The 20655-nt window shown below is 40.9% G+C and overlaps 2 protein-coding genes across 3 annotated transcripts in view; one reads left to right on the forward strand and one right to left on the reverse strand.

Moving 5' to 3' along the window:
* Nucleotides 1–9047, reverse strand: part of syk (spleen tyrosine kinase) — a 30318-nt gene extending 21271 nt beyond the window's left edge. For both annotated transcript variants that reach the window (XM_076284387.1, XM_076284386.1), the window contains exons 1-3: nucleotides 8778–9047; nucleotides 5147–5612; nucleotides 694–854 (exon numbers count right to left, since the gene is read on the reverse strand). In XM_076284387.1, coding sequence (XP_076140502.1) covers nucleotides 694–854; nucleotides 5147–5548 — 563 coding nt within the window. In that variant the 5' untranslated portion in view covers nucleotides 5549–5612; nucleotides 8778–9047. The remainder of the gene's footprint in view (nucleotides 1–693; nucleotides 855–5146; nucleotides 5613–8777) is intronic.
* A 6143-nt stretch (nucleotides 9048–15190) lies between these two features.
* Nucleotides 15191–19435, forward strand: diras2 (DIRAS family GTPase 2). Its single transcript, XM_076284388.1, has 2 exons — nucleotides 15191–15291; nucleotides 16365–19435. The coding sequence occupies exon 2, from the start codon at nucleotides 16386–16388 to the stop codon at nucleotides 16983–16985; it is 600 nt and encodes a 199-aa protein (XP_076140503.1). The 5' UTR covers nucleotides 15191–15291; nucleotides 16365–16385; the 3' UTR covers nucleotides 16986–19435.
* Nucleotides 19436–20655: the final 1220 nt, after the last annotated feature.

The raw sequence follows: 20655 nt of genomic DNA on the forward strand, positions 1-20655 counted from the left end.
TAGCTCAACCACAGTTGCTCTCTGAATTAAAACAGTCCGATTAAGTCAGTCCTCAGTCATTCAAATTCGCCTGCTGAGCTTATCAAACAAGTACCTGCTACTGTCTCTGTCCCACCTCTTCTTTTTCAAAAACAGAAAATACTTTGTTCACTTTGGTCAAATACCACTCGTTGTACTGCATATCCTCCTTGTATTTGTCACATTTTATTGCATTTATAAAAGGTAACATACTTTACTTTGCCCTGTAATTGTGTGTTCTTCTCAGACGTATTTAAAGCCAATAAAGGCTGTTAAAGCTGCTATACTGTATGACACACTTAATCCTCATTCAGACTGCAAGTAACTAGCGACTACAGCGATTACAGATTAAATAAATGCTGGAAATATCTGTGAAAGTTAAAATAATTTCAACTTTTCAGGAGACTAGCGACGGGAAACAAGCTAATTGCAGCACATGCCAATGGGGTTTTACACTCACCACACTTACCTAATGAGCACAATGCCCCACTGAACTAATTCAAATCTTTAAAGATAAGAGTGGTTCTTACTGGACTGTGCATATGGTGCTTTGAGAACATATTGTTCAGAAATGCTCACTTTCACTTACACGACCATTGACGTACCACACAAACTCTCACATGTATGGTGTTTCATATAGTGAGGTGAGATGCTGTAAGGAAGAGAGAGACTTACAAGAACTTGCCGTTGGTGCGCGGGCTTTTTAGCAGGCGCGGCTCCGAGTCATCGCGTGTGATGGTGCCATGGAACCAGGGCATCTTTTCATGGGCTGTGGTGGCGATGAGCTTTTCCAGCTGAGGCCGCTGGCTGATGATGGCCTGCTCTAAAGCATGGCCCTACACACAGAAACAAACACACACACACACACACACACCGAAGGACAGAGTTAATTTGGTCAATGTAAATTTTGAAGAGAATTATTTGTCAATGACCTTTTATTTCACGACTAAATTGTAACAACAACGTAAATGAAAAAAATATTTTAGAATGAAAATTACAGTGAAATCTCATTCACTCATTCGTTATGCCCTAATGAAAAAAATGTAAGATAAAACAGCTTGCTTTATCACAGAAATCAAACAAGACACATTGTGTTCCTTAACCACTTACAGTACATGCATGAATCTGCAAGTCCAAGTACAAATTCCCTCTGCCTTCATCATGTACGGTATATTTCTCATTAGATGGTCTGTTCCTGCTCAATGCTTGCCTACCCAAATGCCAGTTTATGCCTATCTGGAAGCTCCTTGCCAGAGCTACTGGTACGTTCCTAGGATGAGCTCCTCAACTTCACAAGTAATCTTCCAGGTCGGAAGATAAAAACAAGACGAGATGATCGATGGGCACATTTCACCTATTGTTATGTCGAAAAAAAGACACAGTGCATTGTTCCAGATAAAGATGGAGTGTGGATAGCCCTATAAGATGGGCAGAAAAAATACTACCAACTAGAAACGACATTTGAGGACACGCCATTCGCTATGTTTGCCCAGTTAAATATGTAATGTATGATTGATTCGATAAAAGTAGGTAAATGATAGTCAGCGATCTTACGTGTCATGACTGCTCTCTCTTCGGAAGCAGAACCCACCTTATAGAGCTGCTAACTTCATCACTTCATTTAGACAATTTACATAAGCTTGCAGGACATGTAACTGAGTGGAAGCATAGAAGTGTGGAAGTGTCACCAAACGCATAATTGATTACACTTTTATCTTAATGTTATTTCATGTAATGTTATTTTACGTTAAGACTGTTAGGTCTTCTTTATTCTATCCTGGTTGCTGAAGTGTTCTACATATACAAATCATGAAGTAATCCATTAGGCTACAAATAATTAGATCATTTTAGATTTTCTGTTAGAAGATTATGACTAAATGTTGACTAAAAGTAGACTAAAATTAAAACTGAGAAACACTGACTAAAATTAGACTAAAATTACTTCCATTGACAAAATCCTATCTAAAACAATACAAAAGACAAAAATGTGACTTCACAACTGCAATCGTCAGTGATTGCATCTAATCAAAATGAAAACACACAAACAGGCGCACCTGCAGGTGTGCGGCCGTACGCACTGTGCGTACAGTACCATCAGGCTACTCAATTGTGTATTCACACCAAATTGGCCTACCATAACTTCCCAACTCTGCACAGTATCCCATTAACTGACAGTAGGCTACTAGGCTATTTACAATTTCCTGTAAATAGTTTGTAAACACGTTAGCTAAATCAACTTATGCAGAACTATATGCACGCGCCCCTGCACACAAACACACTTATAGAGCATGATGGCTACTAAGGCCTAGTCCACACGTACCAAACCGATCTTTTTTTCCTCCGTCTTCCCTGGAACCGTATCAAGAATATTTGCGTCCAAACGGATCCATCTCAACACGACTCAACGCGTTACTTCATATCCCAGGCCTATAGGTGGCACTGTTTCTTTACAGTAATTTACCAAAACTTTCACGCTGTAGGCTTTACAAACAGACAGAATAGGCTACGGCGAAAATGGCTAGTGCAAGGAAACCAGAATTGTTAGTGTGGACTGATGGTGAACTGTCAACTGTAAAACTAATAAACTTTATTTTACGGTTTGTGAAGGGTGCAGTCCCTTCCTTTATTTGGCTAACGCAGGTAGGCCTACTCACCTTTACTTTCTTTGGTTGTAGGATAGTCCGTGATTCACATTAGTTTTGGCTATCACCGCAATTAGGCTACTAAACGCAAGGCTTACCCAAGTTCTAGGCTATTCTGTCGCCACATTTATAATATTGCTATAAAACCTTCGTTAGTAACAGTCAATACTTTTGCCTGCATCAAATCGCGCATTCGCATTCAGTGTGCTACCATCGGCTTAACGTGAGTTCTAAGCGTCTTTGTAATCTGATTTCACTCGACTGTGAATGCATGTATAGGCTACATGTTGTAAGACACTGGCACTACGCACAAATTAATGTAGCCTAAACTTACACCGCACTTTCCTAATAACTTAAGTTCTCTCGCGTCACTGACAGTAGCTGGAATGCATAAAAAAACACCGGGAAAAACAGTGTTCAGTCCACCAAGTCATTAAGCTATCGGCGCTGCGCAGCACCAGTTGTGATATTTATCTTACGGAGTGTAATCGTAGGTAATGTCATGTATGAAAACTAGTATTGTTAGGCAATACTATAAGTGCAAGTCCAGGGCAGCTGAGGTGTGGCGATGGCGATGACATCATCGATACGCAAGCAGGATGTGCGGTTTCGCTGTCTAAACGAATTCAAACGGGCTACGGTTTCAGATTTCTCCACTCTGGGACCAGGTTTCAGAAAAGTGCGGTTTCGGGCAGTGCGTTTACAGGATTCGTTTGGACGCTCGGCCAAGACGAAGCAAAACCTCTGCGTTTAACCTAAAAAGCGTCTCCGTGTGGACGGGCCCTAAATGGATACTAAAGATCAATGCTGGGTCTTTAAAAAGGACACAGAAATGTTCCCTTCAAAAATGAATGTCCCTACATAAGACAAACACACACACACACACACACACAAATGTACAAACACAGACTGTATGATGGGATGGTCTTTCTTCTCATCACCTCCACACTTAAAACTAGAACTCTGAAGACCTTAGGGACTGGCAACAGTCTTTCACATCATCATCTCTTATTCAATACTTTTAATGTCAAGTTTTTATTTCAGTAACTTAGCAAAGTTACATTAGTAACTAAACATTAGCAACCTGAAGACTGAAACTGGCTCATTTAGCCATCACCATGAAACCATTTAGTTGCCCCACATCAGACTCAAGGCTAGTGCTGGTCCAGTTAATGCAACCTAACTCAGTACTCAATGAAGCTTCTTATAGCCATAGTATGAATGTATACACAGATGTAAAATGTGCATTTCAAAATGATTCTGCTGTTGCTAGAATTGCAAACACAACAAAATGCAACACTATGTGTCTCACATTTTCAGAGTATATCACACATCCTTTTCTCTGGAATGGTTTCTTGAATTGCAAACACACCTAAATGCAATACTATGTTTCTTGCATTTTCAGTGTATATCATGCATTCTTTTCTCTGGAATGGTTTCTTGTTATATTTTATTAATTTACATTCTCAGTCTAATTTTACTTTACACCATTACACATAAGTATGTTGTTGTCTTCACTTAGCTTTTATGAGATAAGGTAATAAACTCATTATTTTTTTTCTCAAGTGATTGCAATGTCCTCCTGTATTATTATAAGTATTCTAACTTGCTTGTGTAGAGTATGAATCAGCCCATACAATAACCTTCATGTAAACTTAAACAAGGAATACCACACAGAGTCTAGTAACTGAATGCAAATTGATGTTTCAAAACAGTGATACATTGTTTTTTTCTGCAACTGGACTTTTTTAGTTCTAGCCAACACATTGAGCAGAGCCGGTAACTAAGGTAGGATGCTTATCTCTGCATCAGTATTATGCTCAGGACCACTCACAGACCCACCATCATCCTGTTAAATTACCTGCTGCAGTGTGCTGCAGAGCCCTCAGTTTTAGTGTAGGCGTGAATCAGACACCTTGCTGTTTTTTTTTACTGTTATGGTTATGGTGTTGACTCGAATAGTTATGTTTTTCGGCCGTGAGATGTACTCCCACAAACCCCTCGGCACGCAAATCAAAGACTTGGGCTGCTGGCTACAGACAAACACACCACCACTTAACAGAGCCTCTGCCTACGCAAACTTGCACCACACACACTAGCACTCTGTGTCTGACTCCAGTGACGTACTGTATACCCATCAACACATTCATGACTGGCCCCTCGTATTTGTAACCATATATGCACAAAAGCCTCTGAGGTCATGATGTACACATGTAGCACAAGGGTCAAGTACATGAAGTCAATTCTAATGAAGTTGCTTTTTATGAAATATGCTTTTATTGTAACAGCGGTCACAACATGATATTGCACAACTGCAACTCTGCAGCTCAACAAGTTAACCCCCCCACACACACACACACACAAACACACACACACACACTCACATAGACTTGGGATGGGTGTGTGTGTGTGTGGGGTGGGGGGGGGGGATAGGCATCTGAGGTATTTTTTTGCATTGCTTTAACAGTAAACACCCGTCGACTTACCTGCAGGTTCCACGTCTGTTTGACGTATTGCCGGATCAGCTGCTCCTTGAGGTCCTCGAAGGCTCCCACCTTGGGCTCCATGCCCTTGGGCCGGTTCATGGGCTTCTTGAGCACGCAGATGAGGCCGTCGGCTTCCTGCGCATGGTAGTCGATCACATCCACCGGGTTACGGTGCGACTTCCCGCCGGCGATGGCATATGTGTCATTCAACTCCCTCTCGATGGTGTAGTGGTACACCTGCCGGCCATAGGCCACCGACAGGGCGAAGCCGCCCAGGTAGTTACGGCTCTGGCGCAGCAGGTAGAGGCCATCGCCCATGCCGCCCTGCTTCAGGTAGTCCTCTGCATCCTCGCGGGTTATGTTACCGTAGAAGTACGGCAGCTTGTTCACCTTGTCCGCCATCGCTTGTGCCGTACAACCCTTTCGCTCTCTCAAGCTGGCACGCAATGAATCATTCACCGGCCTCCTGAGACACACAGACACAGACACACAGCAATGCACAGTGAGACACAACTCAACGCACGACTTAAAGTGGGGAACTGTACTTTGGTGACTTCTGACGACAGGAAGTTGAACAGTCCTGCTCAGAAAAGAAAGGCTCACAGTTGAATGGAACAGCTTCTCTGCTGTTGTACTAGAGAAGACACCTCCTGGGAAAGGCTCACATCACATTTTATCTAGAGACACATTAATTAATTTATATCAACTCATTGAGGCTTTCTTTTTCTGTGAATGTGAGAGGGAATAAGACACCAGAACTGATACAGGTCAAAGAGTCAATCTTAACCCTCGGTGTCCAAGACTGCACAGCATACCCATTCATTTATGAATAATTCCAAACAGTTTTGATGATGTTGCAGTGACAGGGCTTTTATCACCACACTGGATGAAATCTAATGATGACTGAAAATAAGTCAAAATGGACTGAAATTACTTTACTACTATTAATTACTAAAAAAGATTTAAATGTATTCGTTTAGCTGACACTGACAGTAAACAATAAGTACTCTCTCTCTCTCTCTCTCTCTCTCTCTATAGAGAATATACTGTATGTCTTTTGCACAGTATGTGAGTATGTGGTCTACCTCGGTGAACTGTCTGCCTGAGCTTGAAGTATCAGTATGCTATTTCTAAACTGGGCAGTGAGATGTGAAAATGCAACTACAAGATCTTCCTGATTTCTGCAATAATCTTTTTGCTGCTTGAAAGATATCTTGAAAACATATATTTGTCCACTTTTTGAGATTTGCTAAGTTCCCGAGTATGTGCAGGCCGCCCATGAGTGATTGAGACTACTCCACCTGAGAGTTAAAATAAACACCAGTGTTTCTCAAATGCACAATCACTTCAAACACCCTTCAGATGTACTTCAGACGCACAATGCATTGGCACAGAATGTCAGAAAATTTCATCTGTTGCTTTTTCATTTCTTTGACCAGTTACACTTATTTTTATCTATTGAATGATTACTTCCAGGTTAGTGGGTGACAGAAAAATTGCAGCCCTGTGTCATTCGCAAATATTACACAACGGTAGGCTGAATGCAGAGGACAGCAAGTTTAGGTCTCCTTTCAAAAAATGACAGATTTTCCTATTGGAGCTGAGGTAGTGAAACTTACATGCTCATCCAAAATACGTATTTTGTCTAAAAATAGAAAGGGTTGATGAGCCATATTCTGCGATGTCATACACGAAAGGGCAATACTAAAAATAAATACATGCCATGCGTAATACAACCTATCAAATTATGTTATATTATTAAAATGTTGGCAACAAGGGTAAAGCTAAGAAAATTAAGGAATTTCTAGCAATGTGAAACACACAATTGTTAAACATGTTCATGAATTCATTGTAAATAACTATTGCCATCCCATGGACCCATAATTGTACGTACAGTATGTGTTTGATGGAATTTGCACGGTTGAGAGAAGCCTATTTTTTTCAATGAAATGGTAATACAACAAATGGAAGAGCAGGCTGCTAGTAACAATAATACGTAAAAATGACAGTGCTTTTTTACAGAACGCAAAAAGAAGAAAAAGAAAGCTGCCAAAAACAGTACAACAGACATCCTGTTGTCCTAAAATCTTTCATCTTGTATGCAGCCCACTGTAGTGCTGTTGGCCTCTCACAAAGACCTACTTCAAAAGACCTATCGCAAGACAGGAACGAACATGGATCTAAATATACATATAGTCAAGAACATGCAAGGAAACCACAGAAGCTTGCAAAAAAAGAAGGCCAGACTCTTTCTGGTAAGAAAGGTCATTGTTATGGCAACCATGGCCACAGAGGCAGCTCATGTACCATAGGGCACATTTTCACCTGAAGCACAAGATAGGGGGCCAATATGTGACGCTGAATCTTGGTCAAACAGAGCGTGTGAACCTATAGACACCAAGACTTCAAGCAAAACGGCTCAATACTGCTGAAAACTGCTGCAAAGGTTGTCTTAATGTAAATGTAGTAGAGAAGCAGAATCACAGTTCTACTGAATCGATGAAAGCATGGATTTTTGAGGAGTATTTTTTCTAGGCGTGTACACAGCGACTGCTGCTAACTAAGTAGGCTACAAGTAAAAGAGAAATAAATAAATAAACAACTCTTTGATCTTAGTTTTAGGATAACATGAAACAGAGAGTGTGGCTGACATATTAAGTAAAGTAAATAAATATATAAATTATCATTAGCATTATTATTGCAGTAACTGAAACTTAAGTTACAAAAATAAGTTAAATTACGCACTAACAGCCCATAATTACAAACACTCTCATCCTTTAGAGATAAATACATAAGTAAATCGTTCAAATAATAATTTAACAAAATAAAGATCATGTCCATTATTGACCTCTATACCAGTGAATCCATTTACTATATTGACCATCTGATAAGACACCACAATAAGAGAAACTGGCCTCAGACCAAAGGAAAGCAGCCAAGCCTAAGTGGCTGACAGTAACATAAATTTCATCATGATCGTGTTTTTCTCTGGTCTTAAAGCAATTATAGGATCTGAATTATGAGATGCCAAATTGAGACAACAATTTAAAATGGGCTAAACTGACACATAAATATAAGTTTGAATATTTTTCATGCAACATTTAGCGGTACTAATTCTGGCCATAGTGAGACATTCATATCCATTTTAAGATATATATTCAGTCATATTAAAGAAAAGAACAATTCTAACAGGAACATTAAACTCATACTGACAGTCAGAACTTACTGACAGAACTTACTGACAGTCAATTATATAACACCTGCAACAGCAGGCCACAACATTAGGCCTTCGCAAACTGAAGCATTTCAGAGTTTACCAGACATCACTTTCCACATGTAGAAACAAATCAATTAATGAAAATATGATATATTCTTCATATATATTATGAAGAATAAATTACTTCAACATTTGAAAAGCCACTGTCATAATTTGAAAAACCCTGTCGATCTGCTCCACCCATTTATGTAACATTCCAAGGGTGAAATCTTTTTATTTATTATTAACTATTAGAACTTTTCAGTAATTTGCAAATATAGCCCATTGTATATGCATCCATTTAAATTATATAATTCTCTGAAACGGCATATAATGAAAAAAAAAATGTACTTAAAAATTTAACTTCGGTCTTACCAGGAACTGTCTCAGTCCTACAGCCTATGACCGCTCATAGAAGCTACCATCTTCAACTGCTATCTGTACAGGAAATGATGTGGTCAAGTAGTCTTTGGATATTTCAAACGTTTCGGCAGTAGGACGTGCTAACTGTCTGAGGGCGAGCCTCACAGCTCAAGAGCCATCAAGAGAAAGAAGAACAAAGACTAATGAATACACAGTTTTGGGTCTCTGTACATGCTATGCGTGTGTGTGTGCCTGTCCCTGGTTTCAAGCGAACACTTAGGGTGCTACGTGGAAGTGTTTGCCAGCTTCCTCATTTCATCTCATTTTCAGTTACTTCCTCGAACAAAAAAAAAAAAAAGAAATAAAACTTCCCTTTTTTCACCCACCTCAGAAACCAAGCCATAGAAATGCAACTCAGGGCAGTATACATAGTTATACTGGACATCCCACAAGTCTGTCATAGCCACAGCCTACTGCTTCATATGGCAAAGCTTTATGACATATACCATCTAAATCTGTGTGTCATCTAGAGCTACCAAGCATCCCAAGAGTCCAGGGAAATGTATGTCCATAATGTTGTCCTGATATAGGAATCAACTGTGTTTTTTTCTGCAAAGTGGTTTTCTCCGATGTCCAAATATGGTATGCCGGTAATCTCTCTGGTTTCGTTCCTACTGTAACTCCATCTATGATCTGATACACTGGCTGCCATTTCTAAAGACCATTTCATTATTGGAACAAAATTGAGATTTCAAATCATTGAAATTTGTCAGCATCCAGAGAAGGCCTCTGAAGGCCCAGAAAATGTGGGTGACAACCCTGCTGAGAAAAAAAACAGCTTAAAGCCAAGTTTATGCTGGTAGCTGGTTTTAGCTGTTCTTTGCTGGTTTTTGTGGGCAGCCGTGGCCCACTGGTTAGCACTCTGGACTGTGGGCAGCCGTGGCCTACTGGTTAGCACTCTGGACTTGTAGCCAGAGGGTTGCCGGTTCGAGCCCCGACCAGTGGGCCGCGGCTGAAGCGCCCTTGAGTAAGGCAGTAAGGCACCTAACCCTCACTGCTCCCCGAGCGCTGCCGTTGAAGCAGGCAGCTCACTGTGCTGGGATTAGTGTGTGCTTCACCTCACTGTGTGTTCACTGTGTGCTGTTTGTGTTTCACTAATTCACCGATTGGGTTAAATGCAGAGACCAAATTTCCCTCACGGGATCAAAAAAGTATATATACTTATACTTCCTCCAGCTCTCGCTGGTCTTTGCTGGTGTAACTGATTGGGCTGATTGGGTGGACATGCTGGTGTGACCATCTGAGGAAACTGGTCATGCTAGTGTGACCAGCCTATCATGTGGGATACGGCTGGTGTAAGATGCTAGTGACCAACCTGCCATTCAAACTAGTAATGTAAGACCAGCAACACCAGCTAAAAAGACCAGTTTGAGGTGGTACGACAAGCAAAACCATCTGAATTACCATCATAAGCTGGGTGAAGGTATGTTTTCGCAATGGTTTTGCTGGTCTAGCTGGTCAACAATCGTAGGGTGGTCAAACAAGCTGGTTAACAAACTGGTCAACCAGCAAACCACCTTAAGCGGGTTAGGCAGGGTTTTTCAGCAGGGAAGTTTAGCTTATTGCTGTCTGTAACAGAACTAGGGTGTGTGTGTTGATATGTATGTCTATGGGTGTGGTCTTATTTATGAAAACAAATGTTCAACAAATGTGAATTAATTAAAATGTTTGCATACAGAGCATATGCACGCATTACATGGACACCCACACATGCACATATTCAAACGTGTTCAACTCGACTAATCAAAAATAGAGGAATAGGGTTTGCGTATGTGTGTGTTTGTGTGTGTGTGTGTGTGTGTGTGTGTGTGTGTGTGTGTGTGTGTGTGTGTGTGTGTGTGTGTGTGTGATGTGTGAGTGTGAGACTACTTGTATAGTGTGTACATAGTGCACATTGCGTGAATGGAGCCAGTTTTTTTGGTTGTAAGCATTCATGTGTGACAGCTAATAACACCCACACAGCTAAGGAAGGTTAAGGTGTGTGTGTGTGTGTGTGTGTGTGTGTGTGTGTGTGTGTGCTGTTTTTTTTTTTTTTTTTTTTTTGGGGGGGGGGGGGGGTATGTGGGGGGGTTATGTGAGGGCATACAGTAACCCTCTCCTCAGGGAGTTCTGCTTCTGCTCAGAAGAGTAACTTAATTCAAATGACCCAGTCAACATTTCACACACTATTCTTCTTATGCAACACCTCTTCCCCTTTACACATTAAAGTTCAGATTGTTCATTAATTCTCAGTGTACAAATGGCACTAGTTTCCAACAAATCCTCTTCACAACAACAATTTCCCATAAAGCACATGATGCTTGGAAAATGACAAACTATGAGAAAACTATGAGAAAGTGTTTGCTGCTGCTGGGGTAAGATTTGGGGTAAAACCGGGGTGTAACGTTACATTTCATCAAAATACACTTGCCCACTGTGCACCACACCAAAATAAACTAAACTGCACCAAACTAAAGAAACTGCATCAAACAGCCTTCCCACCATAAATAGGCTCACTTGAGTTGCATATGTAGCATAAGCGAACTGAAGTTGTACATTACATTACATTACATTACATTTGGCTGACGCATTTTTAGCCAAAGCGACTAACAACATGGTAAACAGTTTAAGTTTAGAGCAATTCTCAACAATATTAGGACAATTTAAAAAACATTAGAGTACAGTAAGAATAAGTGCATCAGTGAGTGCTGTTTTTAACAGTTACGTGTCAGTTTAAGACGGCTGGTGAGTGCTAGGATCAGCAAGACTTGTTGTAAGTGTTGCTATGAGAGGAGATGTTCTCTAAAGAGCTGGGTCTTCAGGAGTTTTTTGAAAATGGAGAGGGATGTCCCTGCCCTTGTAGGAACTGGCAGTGTGTTCCACCAGCGAGGAACAACAGATGAGAAAAGTTTGGATTGGCCTGAGCGTACCGGAGGTAGAGCTAGACGTCGTTCGTCTGAGGAGCGCAGCGGTCTGGAGGTAGCGTATGTCTGTATGAAGGCATTCAAGTAGGTGGGAGCAGAACCGGAGACTACTTTGTAGGCAAGCGTTAGAGCCTTGAATTTGATGCGGGCCGCCATAGGTAGCCAATGTAGCTGGATGAGTAGCGGGGTAACATGTGCCCTCTTGGGTTGGTTGTAGACCAGGCGCGCCGCCGCGTTCTGGATCATCTGAAGTGGTTTCACTGTGCAGGCTGGGAGACCTGTCAGGAGGGCGTTGCAGTAGTCGAGTCGTGAGATGACTATTGCCTGAACCAGAAGTTGGGTGGCATCTTGATTTAAGTAAGTCCTGATTTTCCGTATATTGTAGAGTGCAAAACGGCATGACCGGGCGACTGAGGCAACATGATCTGAGAAGTTTAGTTGGTTGTCGAGAACAACTCCTAGATTTCTTGCAGTCCTGGTAGGTGAAACAGACAGAGAGTCAAATTTGATGTTGATGTCGTGGTGTATGGTAGGTTTAGCTGGGAGGACCAGCAGTTCAGTCTTTGAGAGGTTCAGCTGGAGGTGGTGTGCCTTCATCCATGTAGCTATGTCTGAGAGGCAATCCGAGATCCGTGCTGAAACCAAGGGGATGCACATGCATGTTTCTTCAATGTACACTACTGTGTGGCTGTGAAGACATGTTATGAAAACCAAAACAGTGCACAAGATCTGAGATTCAGGCGCACAGAATTAACTACAAGGTGTATGACAGGTTGTTTTATGTAAGCACATTACTGGATGATACACATTTATTTAATTAAATCCAATTCAATAATGGTTAACTTCAACCTCTGATCTAACATCCCAGCGGGGTTCCCCAAACACACAGAATAATGTAAAACATGAAGAATATAAACTGTGTAGATTTGTGTCTTTTCAATGTCAATTTAAAATATATTCCACAATAATACCACAAGAATACCTTGTCAGAAAAAATATCTGTTCCTAAACATATTTATCTATGTTCCACACGACAACTTTTGAAAACGACATAAGCGCATGAGCCCCAGTGTGTACGCTGCAGCATACCGTATAGTACTTGACCAAATTATGCAAAAAATTCAAAACTTTGACATTTAGGTCAAACATAAGCCCTCATGCAGCAGATGAGAAAAGAAGCCATGCTGTAAATGGAAACGATTTCTTTTGAGGCTTCCTATACATGCTCTATATTTTTCTTTTTCATCTCTCTCTGGGTAAAGAAAGCCCCTCACAAACACTGTCAACTCTCACTATTTTTAGAGAGCTTGGGGCTCAGGTTTTGAGGTGAGAGAGACAGGAAGCCATTTTTGTCCACCAGGTGCAGGCGCAGACGGTGGCTCCTCCGCTCATGTTGTACCCGAAACAAGCCCAACCTGTAATCCCACTAAGGAACAGTAGAGGTCACAATGGTGCAACAACATCCAGCAAGCTCATTCCTGAAGACAACTTTCAACTTCTCCTCTTGCTCCATCTTTCCTAGTATATCAGTACATCTCTTTGTGTGTTTGTGTGTGTGTGTGTGTGTGTGTGTGTGTGTGTGTGTGTGTGTGTGTGTGTGCGTGTGTGTGTATTAGCCTCTGAACATATGGCTCATGTGACCTCTTCTTTATCCCGAAATGTGTCAGCAAAATGCCTGTCATCACCAGTACTGCTTCACAAGACATGATATTTTAGGAAGGACTTCAACTGGGGATTCTCTCTACTACTTGTCACTGCAGTTAATGTTCTGTCATTTTAAACTGGAATTAAAAACTACAAAAAAACACACCACTGGTTGACATAGTTGATGATTTCATAATAGGTTAATTTTTGATTCTGTTGATTTGTGAATTACATTATGCACTAGACTTCCTGATAAACAGAACTTTGCACAGTTCTAAAGGCCATGAAGAGGTTCTGTCCTGTTACAAATATGAGCAGCCTCTCAGTGTTTTGAAGTCTAGGGAGTTACCTACGGTAGGCCACCAACTACGCAAGATCCACTGGCTCATTCTGCACAAACCCAGAGGAGTTTAGTGTTGCGTCACAGACCTATGCCAATTTACACATATCACTAAATGTTCAAATCACACCTGAAAAGGTGATGTGGCTGTTAGTCTTTTGCCTGTGGCGATGTTGGATGGTGCTTCATTCACCTGGTAAATTGATTCCATAAATAGCCATAACCTTCCAGCACACTATCTACAAAACACTTGGCAATTTATGATATATACCGTAATACCTAAAACAGCTGTTTTAGGTTATAACTAATGACATAAAACATAAAACACACTAATGTCCAAAGAACACATTTGTGTCACAATAATGTATATTTAACACAACAAGGTGAAATATCCTGGCAGCAAAGAGACAGACTGAACGGATGTATAACGAAAACCAGTCACTCAAATCTGATCTCTGATACCTCATACACTTCATCACACTGTCTCATATTTTAACACATGGATTACGCATGAATACCCACATGCATGAACACACACACACACACACACACACACACACACACACACACACACAGACAAAGAGACACCCACACACTTTGCTTCTTGTAAACCACACAGCCACACGCAGCACAATTTACTGGCAAAGATGAGAAAATACAACAAAAGATTAATTAATATGTGGTGTGATATGATTGATGAACTCATATTGCTCAAAGTGTAATATTTGCCAATATTACAGAGTGCACAAAACAAACAACTGAACAATATTGCTGGCGTAGTTAATGACTACTGCCATTGTGGTATACACCTTTAAAATTGCCTTAAGGGCAGATTGTGTGAATCTGGAAAGATTGATGGTAGTTAAAGATTTAGCAAAGTAGAGATTTAGCAAAGCAAAGCAAAGTTTACAGCCTGAGACACTTTCAATAGTCTACTACATTTACAAATAAAATATATCCTGACATACAGAAATAGCTAAGGGTCTTATAAAACATGAAATACACAACCAACCAGATTCACCATTTATCATAGCGCTGCTTTATAATGACTACTGTGTGGGGAACACAGGTAGCTCATCAAAGCCAGGTGTTTCACAACGAGAGCAGATAAAATTCATCCTAAATGTCAACAGTGATGTCACGCGTTGATGGCTGTTTTTAATGGACATGAAAAACGACCTCTGCGAAAGGAATTTGATTGATATAAAGAGCAAGTTGCGAATGCATTATGGACGGGTGACATTTCTCCCATCCAGGAGATATGCAGATAGGGTTTTTCGGAGAAGACCCAGCGTTGTCAACCTTTGTTGATGCTTAGATAGTTGCAGCTAGATGGGCGTTGCAAAGCCATGAGATTCCTCCCTTACGTCATCAAGAGAGGAGCCTCGAAGGGACGCATTTTGCCTCTTTCGAGGGGGCTGCGCCTTTAAATATTGGAGTCGGAGCTCCAATGGGTTTTTAGAGGCATTGCAGACTTGAGCGAAAGGAAGAGACAGGTGCTAGCGAATCCTGGAATCACTTGGCACAATATGACATCAAGGATCTGAAGTGTCATTTCGTCGAAAGCATTATTATTTTCGTAAGTAGGACGACTTTTATTTATATCCGTTTTTTGATGTTATTTGTTTTCACATCTACTATCTTGCCCCTTTTTCGTGTAATCAGTGTAGTGATGAATAATTCATTTCATCTTTCCATTTTAATTGAAATAATGTAGTAATATGCAAACAACCACAGGAGTAATAACTTCTTTTGATATGGCCAATTCACATTGCATTTCTTTTTTTTTTATCGTCATGCATCTTGGCTGAATCCTGCCTCCAATCCGAATATCGAACATTACAGATTCAAACGAGGAGTTCCAACCCGATAAAACACATTTCCATACTATGTTCTTTTTATGGGTAGATTGGGTAATTAATGCAGTATAAACTACTTTACTTTACTTAAAGTTATATTTTTTAATCTTGACACTCACCTTGTGTGCTTGAATGAGCGATATTCTTGTACCAGGGTGTCATGATGCGTTCGTGACCTTCTCATCTGTATCATCTATAATTGGAATTTCGAATTTAGTTATTATTAACCCAATCGGATGTCTAGTTTGACGACGCAGAAAGTGATAGAATCCCATGAACCAGCGCGAGACGACTGGGAGGATTTAAAACAAAATCTCGTTGTCACCCGTTGTTTTGCCCTCCCTTACATTCTAAAAGAATGCTGACTTAGCATAATGACGCTTAACACAGTTGCTGGATAATCAAGCCATGAATATCAGTTTGGTGGGGATACCGGACTCCTAGCCCATAGGTGTCGCGCAGGCAGCCGACCAGACGTGGAAACCCGACTGGCACGTGCTAGTCTACATCACGTTTGCGCACAGTGGAGGACCTGGTGCTTGCCGTTTTAAAATTCATTCGTATGCTGCTCAATTGACCGTTCAGAAACCTCCTGCAGTTGTTGTGTTTCCTTCACATAGGCCTATTTACTCACATGCCATATTGTGTTGACTATGAAAATCTAATTTGTTATGTTCATATTGTATAGGTTATTCACATATGAAATATACATGAAATATGCATATATACATATGAAAGCCTACATCTAAGTTGTAAGAGTCTGACAGGGCTATTTCTCTGCTGTGTTGTGTAGGTAGGCCTACTGTGAAGAGCTATGCCGGAGCAGAGCAATGACTACCGAGTGGTGGTGTTCGGCGCAGGGGGGGTGGGCAAGAGTTCCCTGGTGCTGCGCTTCGTCAAGGGGACCTTCCGCGAGAGCTACATCCCCACCATCGAGGATACGTACCGGCAGGTGATCAGCTGCGACAAGAGCATCTGCACGCTGCAAATCACCGACACCACGGGCAGCCACCAGTTCCCGGCCATGCAGCGCCTCTCCATCTCCAAGGGCCACGCCTTCATCCTGGTCTACTCCATCACCAGCAAGCAGTCGCTGGAGGAGCTCAAGCCCATCTACGAGCAGATCTGCCAGATCAAAGGGGACGTGGAGAGCATCCCCATCATGCTGGTGGGCAACAAGTGCGACGAGACGTCGGGCCGCGAGGTGGAGTCGCCCACGGGCGAGGCCGTGTCCAAGAGGTGGAAGTGCGCCTTCATGGAGACGTCAGCCAAGACCAACCACAACGTCCAGGAGCTCTTTAAGGAGCTGCTCAACCTGGAGAAGCGGCGGACAGTCAGCCTGCAGATTGACGGCAAGAAGAACAAGCAGCAGAAGAGGGCAGAGAAGCTAAAGGGGAAATGTGTGGTTATGTAAGAGGGGGTCGAAATCCAGCATCCTCTCCCCTGCATCCCTACACAAGGACGTAGACTAGAACTCTTACTGATGGTCGTACCAGAGGAAACACCCACAAATGTACCCACCCACACACACCAACATACACACACACACACACACACACACACACACACACACGCACGCACACACATGCACCACACATGCACACACTCATCATGATATATCTGTTTATGCTTAAAGTTTACACCAGGAGGGCGGAGGAGGACATGCCACAAACGACCATGTAGTAGCTTCGCATGGAGACAAGGAAGTCAAGACATTTAAACGGTTTTGTTAGGCTTGCTTGTACAACGGAACAATAAAGCTAAAAAAAAAAATTACTGTACAGTGGAAGACCAAACATCTATAGTGCTCCCCAGTACTCCTCCAGCTCTCCGAACCACTCACAAAGAAGATGCGTTGAATAACCTAATATCCCCAGCCTGTGCCAGAAAGGGATTTAATTTCACTGACTGTGTATTTGTACCAGAGCAAGGTCTCAACACCCACGTCTTACTGTTCAGCAATCCATTCCCTTCTGGACATGTCACAGATTTGGATCACAGGAGGTAATGTGGTGCATAGGATAAATGGCTGACTTTTAGAAGTAGCCTGAATCATTTGAAATGGTTTAATGCTTATTTTGGATTTGGACTGATGTATGAATTCTACTTGAGAGTGTTCAAAACACAAATCTCCCACGCAGAACAGTGCTATACGAAGCAATACTAGTGAATGTCCAGGGAATTGATCTGTCAGTAAAGTACATGAGCTACTTTTAGGATTTCCCAAAATGACACCTAAAATGCTGTGTGTGTTGTTTATATTTTTGTGATTCTTTTGTATTTATTTTTATATTTATTTGCCATATGTTAAAGGCTATTTTTGATCTACATTCAGATGTAAATGTATGAGGATCTAACCAATCTGAAATCATTTTTACTTTTTCAAGTGGGGTTTAAATTGCTTTTTTTCCCACCAGAATTAACAGTAACGCCTTTCCCCTTTATGCTATGTCAATGACAAAGATAAAACAGATTAAAAAATGTGGCAATATTAACCTGATTGTGCCAGAAAGATTGGTTAGGCTTTGTACTTCTAACCAAATCTAACTTTTTCAATCTAAATAACCTATTTGAACCAATATAAAACTAACAGATTGCCTTGCAATCAGTTCTTGTTTTTTTATGCTGCCAGTTCTATTGGGCAATGTTTTCTTCAGTGAACTGACAAGGAACGAGTGTTTGAGAGTGATGCTGAGATGGACTGAGTGATGTCTGTCTGTGGAATCTCCCAGCAGTTATGGTGCAGTGTTTCCAATATACATCTTTATCAAAATTGTTTTGGGAATGTGTGGATGACATGCTTTGACGTGCAAGCTTGACTGTCCTGTGAACTTCTCATTGCACATACTGACATAATGTGTTTATATTTAGCAATCATTTGGCTATTTATTGGTCATTTGGAAATGAATCAAATCTGCTATGTATCTGCATAAGCTAAAGCTGCAAATCTAGTTGATTAGCAGTATTCTGCCTGATATAAAATTGGATTTAGCTCATAATGGAGCGTTTGTATTATTATGTTTTGCTCTTTTGACCACATTAGATTGAGTATATTTAACTTACAAAATACTGTTACAAAATGCCTCAAAGATCATACTTTGATGTCCTAAAAACCAAGCACACAGTTTGATGTTCTGATCTGATGTTCTCAAAACTTTGTCATAGCAAAAAATATACACAATGTGAATACAAATATTTATATAGGAATGCTTCCACATATACATACGTACTAATATCCAGTGTTCCTCAGACAAACATGTCCAGTTTCTCATATGCATTCCAAACAGACCTCTGTCATGTATGCGTAAAAGTAAAATTTAGTTAATTTCCTTATTCATGTGCAAAATGTTAAACATTTCATTTTATTAAGCAAATCTGTATTCATTGTGTAACCGTCTGTGTTTGACATATACATACATGTTGACAAATCCGATGTTTATTTGAGGAATAGCTTGTACGTGTCTATTTTAGAAAGATGACTACAGTAAATACTGCAGTAAATTCTACAGCTAGCTTGTATTGGCTATCCTTACATAGGGAAATAGTAATGTCCACTGCTAAAATGTATTAATCGTAACATTACTACCACAACTTCAACTAACAAGTTGAGGAAGTACAGATTAAAACTTTTATCTAAAGTATATTGCGTAGAAAATCAGCAGTCTGATTATATCTACAAGTAGATGTACAGTAGAGTAAAACGACAGATGTGTCACCGAGTTACAGAACAGTACATGTGCAAGGAATAAGGGAGAGTCAGGAGAGAATAGCAAAAGCCTGTTTTTGTTTGATAAAAGACCGTTATTCAGTCTTTGTTTTGATGAAAATTGCCTGTATAGACATCATGTGTGCCTACAAGTTTATACTGGATCTTCTTGTATATAAATATATATATAAATATATATATTGAATCACAAAAAATAAAGAAAATGATGCATTTAACTTAACTGCCTGTTGTGTGATGAGGATATAAGCAATTGAGTGTGCAAATGATCTGAGTAGTTTATGTATATGAATGGAATGTAGACAAAGTGGTTGATTTTTAAAAAGCTTACTAAAAGACTGCAATAGACTCATGAAAAATGATCTAATCTAATCTTTGAGATTTGAATCAAACTTGCCAAGTCTGATTTTCACATTCATGTAATGAGATTAAGCTGTTTTAATCGTAATCCAGCTCTAAACTGACTCTTTGGAACTGGATACAGGATCAAGATCAATCCCTTTCTACAAATAAGTGTCTTGGTAGCAAAGAGCAATATGGTTGAAATGATCTTATTGTTTTCTACCACGTATTGGTATAACCTGTCCAATCTCTTGATATCACTGAACCATGAGAGGGAGAAAAATTGCACTGTGGCTATGAACAGGCTGAAAGAAAAAAAGAAAATCTGCTTTTATTCAGGTCAGGAGTAGTCAAGTTCAGGTAACCCTTTCAGCGCCCAAAAAAAGCCATGGCTATCCTCATGTCCATCTCCCTGGCTACCTCCCCAGTTCTAACACAAGATCAAACAGAGGAACGTGCCTAATCACCAAAGGAACCGGATGTGCTTATTTTGCTGGCACGTCCTTCCCAATTTACACACTCAATTAATCATTTGACCTGTGGGAGGAGAGCATGGTGTGGGAGAGAGAGAGAGAGAGAGAGAGAGAGAGAGAGGAGGGGGGAGGGAGAGAGAGAGAGAGGGTGGAAGGCAGAGTAACATCAAGTATGAGAGAGAGAGAGAGAGACAGGAAGTGAGAAAGGGAGGGAGGAGAGGAGAGGAGTGCTTGGTGGTGGTAGGCATGGTGGCAGTGTTAAATATGACTGGGTAATCAGGGAGTGGAGGATCATTAGCTTGGCCTGAAGTGGCTGAGAGGACATAATGGAGCACCTGCCAGCTTTGCAGAGGAGCCGGCAGTGAGAGGGGAGCAAGGCGCATTTGCCAAAACACAATGAGTCCTTTTATCATGGAGAAGATGAGCGTGTGTGTGTGTGTCTTTTTGATTGTATGTGTGTGTGTGTGTGTGTGTGTGTGTGTGCGCACACGCTTGTATGACTGGGTGTACAGTATATGCACTGTGTCTGTCTATATGTGTGGGTG

The sequence above is a fragment of the Alosa pseudoharengus genome, unplaced genomic scaffold (assembly GCF_046254945.1).
Source record: "Alosa pseudoharengus isolate Yale_2024_CS ecotype anadromous, Long Island Sound unplaced genomic scaffold, YU_APseudo_1.1 YU_APseudo_1.1_scf_14, whole genome shotgun sequence".
In the NCBI taxonomy this organism is placed as follows: Eukaryota; Metazoa; Chordata; class Actinopteri; order Clupeiformes; family Clupeidae; genus Alosa; species Alosa pseudoharengus.